Source organism: Mandrillus leucophaeus, unplaced genomic scaffold (assembly GCF_000951045.1).
Source record: "Mandrillus leucophaeus isolate KB7577 unplaced genomic scaffold, Mleu.le_1.0 Scaffold1030, whole genome shotgun sequence".
Classification (NCBI taxonomy): Eukaryota; Metazoa; Chordata; class Mammalia; order Primates; family Cercopithecidae; genus Mandrillus; species Mandrillus leucophaeus.
The window spans coordinates 545,733-550,450 of record NW_012098433.1 but is presented as its reverse complement, the minus strand read 5'-3'; the positions used below and the strand labels follow the sequence as shown (position 1 = coordinate 550,450).

Genomic DNA, 4,718 nt, shown 5'->3' with positions numbered 1-4,718 from the left:
TGTTCCTTCTAATGGGAACACTTTTACCCAAACCTCCCCTGGCTCATTCCTATGTATCTTTCAGGCTCAACATAAATGTCACTTTCGCAGAGAGGCTTTGTTGACCCTTGACATCACATTAGCACCCCCATCTCTCCCTCTGTTTTGGCTTCAAAGGAAACAATAAATAATTGGTTTTGAGTTGGCAAAAAGGAAGACATGGCCTGCCAAAATAAAGCAGGATGGAAGCCAGGAAGCAAGACGCAACAGAAAGCCTTGGAGATCTGCATGTGCTCCTCTGAAGACAAGTATGCCCACGGCACAGAGCAATGAGCCTGGAATGTGAGTTTGAGATAAGATCAAAATGTGCATTTTTGTTGTTGTTTTTTGAGTCAGAGTCTTACTCCATCACCCAGGCTGGAATGTAGTGGCACAATCTCGGCTCACTGCAACCTCTGCCTCCCGGGTTCAAGCAATTCTCGTGTCTCAGCCTCTCCAGTAGCTACAATTACAAAATTCCAGCTATCCTACCACGCCCAGCTAATCTTTATATTTTTAGTAGAGACAAGGTTTCACCATGTTGGCCAGGCTGGTCCCAAACTCCTGACCTCAAGTGATCTGCCTGCCTTGGCATCCCAAAGTGCTGAAATTACAGGCATGAGTCACCAAAACCAGCCTAAAATTGTGTATTTTTTAAGGTAAAGTATTTATTATGCTTTTCAGTGTCCTTCTTGTTCTCCCCACATCAAATCTGTGCTAGGGAGAACCTAAGAAAAATAAAGAGATTTTGCTACTTTGCCACCATAACTTTAAAGAGAAGCAATATGCCCCACAGGCTACTGTGATGGAGATGACAGTCACCTTCCTCTCCTGGGGCCGTTCCTCCCTACCTGACAAAGTCCTTTTCTTCTGCTGCTGCTCTTCTCTAATGACACCTTAGAGGTTTTCCACCTGGTTTTAATAAAGGAGACTAGATCCCTTGCAAGTGACTGCAGGGGTGTGAATGTCCTCCCAGAATGGGAACAAAAGGATGCAATAACTTATATGGTCCTTCAATCCAGAGAGAAGAACCAAACAACAGCACATGCCTAACCCAAGCAGAGGAGTAGCTTTTTCATTCACTGCGGAGGAAGCTAAAGGGAAAATAACAAGAAAATATAACAACACCATTTTTTTTTTTTCCTGAGATGGAGTTTCACTCTGTCACCCAGAGTGAAACCCAGGTTGGAGAATAGTGGCACAATTTTGGCTCACTGCAACTTCTGCCTCCTAGGCTCAAGTGATCCTCCCACCTCAGCCTCCTGAGTAGCTGGGACCACACGCATACAACACCACACCCAATTAATTTTTTGTATTTTTGGTAGAGATGGGGTTTTGCCATGTTGCTCAAGCTGGTCTTGAACTACTGAGCTCAAATGATCGCCCGCCTCAGCCACCCAAAGTGCTGGGATTACAGGCAGAAGCCATTGTGCCCGGCCAAGAAAACACAACATCTTAAGTTCCAAGTCACTCTCTCTGGTGTCAGTTTACCTGATCATATTCTTAGGCTTCATCTCCACTGTCCATTTCAATATCCATCTCTTCTGTATCAGCAGCTCGCGACAAGATGTCTGCCATCAGTGCTTCTTCCAATTTCTTGCGTACTTGCTGTACTCGCTCTTCCTGTTTCCTTTTTAAAAACAGAATAAAAAGGCACTGATAATTTGGCAAGAAATGACAATATGAAGCTGCTACAGAAGTTCATCCTTACTTCAAAATCATTAAATTTCTAAGAAGAATAGAGTTCCTTTTCAGATTTTGCAGAAGTTGCTTCTAAACATAAATCAAATCTCACCAATGAGCCTTGCCAAAAAGAGGAATGTTCACACAGGCAGTTATCCCTCATCACACATGAAATTCTAGAAAGAGCAGATTGACGTCAGTGACCTTTTCTTCAACTTTGAAAATGTCGACTGTGTCAAAATTTGGGTTTATTCCTATAAGGACAATTAGAAATAACTTAGAAGCAGGAATAAAAGATGGAGGGAACATAAATAACAAAGGAAAAGTGACTTGTTCATGGAAGCACTGAGAAAGATGAAGAAAGCAGAGACATGATAAGCTGGGATTTGATTGACATTCCGTGGCTAGGTTAGTTAGGAGAGAGCTCTCTCCTGAGTTCCCAGGTCTGCAGGCAACAGGTCAGCATGAAGGAGCCAAGACCACATGATTCTGCACACTGAGGACAGACACTGGAAAGCTTCTCTTCGACTGAGAAAGTGAGTTGCTTAAGAACATGCCATGAGTTTCTCTGTGTCTCAGTGATTACAAAGGAACCTCAAAAGTGAGGGTTAATAACTCCAAGTCATTAAAAAGGCTCTGAACCACTAGATGAAGAACAAAGCACAGGAAGAAAGGCTACCAGTATACACTTTATCTTCAAAAAGTTAAAAAAAAAAAAAAAATGAAAGTAGAGCCCCCAGAGGGTAAGAGACAAATTCCTAATACGGGTCTAGCAAGCAAAGCTCGGTAAATATAAAGTGACATCCAGAACCAAATAGAGAGGCAAAGGTTGAAGAAAGACAAGAGAAGAGAGAAGGAGAGAAGACTGGTAGGAAAAGGTTCCAGCAGGAACAAGAACAGAAGGCAATGGCAGAGGAGGGAGGGTCAGCAGAACAGAAAACGGAGCAAACCTCCTGAGACCAGAAGAAAGGAGATAAGGAAAAATGCAGAGAGGGAAATGAAGATGCAACAAGGAATATACTAAGGGTTCTACTGAAAAAAAAAGTAATTTTCTCTACCAATAATTGAGGAAGACAGATTGCAGCAATTCACAAACCTGGGACAGCAGAGGGGTAGAGGAGCAATGCTATAGAAGATTGCACTAAGGGTCCCTGAGTATTCACTCCATAGGGACTCAACCAGCTGCCAAGTCATATTCAGTCTAATCAAGATCACACCCCTTTGACCAAATAAGATTATGTCCAAGATAGTGAAGGTGACACATATGTACTGCTTCCCACAAAAACTTTGGATATCTTTATGAAACTCCAAAACACCACAAAGAGTTAAAAAGTGTAGACTTCCACTTATTAAATGAATTTTCAAAGAGGGAAGCTGTCACTGGGTCAGTCTTAGCTCTATAGCCTCTGTCATATTAAAAGAAACTGGAGTCCGACAGATTTTCATGCCATGGGACAGGGTCAAGCAGAACATATTTGTTTATTTCTTATACAGTTAGTCTCACCTCTGGGTCAGTGACTCAAAGTTTATGACAAATGACCTATTAGTTTCACTGGCAGGCTCTCACTGATAAGAGTACAAGAATCTCCACAGCTGTCCTAGAGTAACCTCATTAGGAAGATGGGGAAAATGGAGCAAATGGCACTATCTGCAGTGATTTGGATGGAGAATTTTATCTTAAACTCTAACATTTCCCATTGATTTTCTTCTATCTTGAGCATTACTTTCCACATTTGTGAAAGCTGAAATTTAATCATTTGCCCATTGCTGTAGGTGGAATTGTAAGATGTACCCAACAGTCCCCCTTCCCCAAAACCACCTCTATGTGCACTCTTTATATAATTCTCTCCCCTTAAGGGTGAGCAGAACTAGTGAATATGATGGTATATCTCTCCATGATTAGGTTACCAATCAACTGATTTTGAGTCAATCAAGAGAGATTACTGTAGTGGGCCTGACCTAATAGGACCCCTTAGTGGAGCTGGGATCTTCCTGACGGGAGCATAAAGGGGCACATGGAGGAGCCACAAGACAAGGAACTACAGGCAGCTTCCAGGAGCTAAGACAGCCACCATCCCACAGCCAACAAGAGAACAGGGGCCTCAGCCCTAAAACACAAGGCATGAATTCTGCAACCATCATATGAGCTTGAAAGAGAACCCCAAGCTTCAGAAGGGAACACAGTCCAGTGACACGTGTAAGACCCAAACACAGAACCCAGTCACACTAGGCCCAGACTTCTGACCTCAAAGAACTTCGAGCTAATAAATGGGTGTTGTTTTAAGCTGCAAAGTTTGTGAGAATTTGTTACAAAGTATGAAAAAACAAAACTACCCATCAATGCAAATAGTATCAAATATGCTAAAAATACTTGAGATATATCTTGTTGGGGTCTTCAGCTGGAGGTTTAATGTAGACAGACTATTGCATACACAATTAGATAAAGAGTAACAGTTCCACTTGCAGTAATTTATTTTGATCATGTACTAATTCAACAAGGAGTATTTGCTTCCTAATTTCTGTCATGACAATTAAATCAAATGAGCAATTTGTTAGACAAATTTACCCAAAAAGGAAATCATCCAGAATTGGCTTTGAGATAGTTTCCTCAACTATCAAAAGATCTGGAGTTGAAGCCATCAACATTCCTGTGATATAACTCAGAGAACCTCCATCAACACACATAAGGACCTGGCGGAATCCCTGCTGATTCAGTATTCATTCAAGATGGAAAAGAACTTGTCTCTGGAGTAATTTTCTTCCTCAAGGGTAAGAACAATCCAATGAGCAAGTTGATTCCTTTCATTGATTTTTTACATTTTGTTTTCTTAAAAAATAAAGTTTTTAAGAAACTTTATTCATATTCATATGCAATCAAGGCATATGAATACAACTTTGTACCACTTTTTATCTTTGCAAAATAATTACTTTAAGACCCAAGAAGGGCTTTCGCATTATAAACCTAGATAGACTTACCCATTTAAAAACATTTTCATGTCAACTTTGTATGGATTTTT

General features: G+C 41.1%; 1 protein-coding gene across 1 annotated transcript in view; it reads right to left on the bottom strand.

Annotated features, from left to right (window-relative positions):
* Positions 1–1,468: 1,468 nt before the first annotated feature.
* MBD2 (methyl-CpG binding domain protein 2) overlaps positions 1,469–4,718 on the bottom strand; it is an 82,451-nt gene continuing 79,201 nt past the window's right edge. Inside the window, exon 6 of the mRNA XM_011978055.1 lies at positions 1,469–1,648. Coding sequence (XP_011833445.1) covers positions 1,522–1,648 — 127 coding nt within the window. The 3' untranslated portion in view covers positions 1,469–1,521. The remainder of the gene's footprint in view (positions 1,649–4,718) is intronic.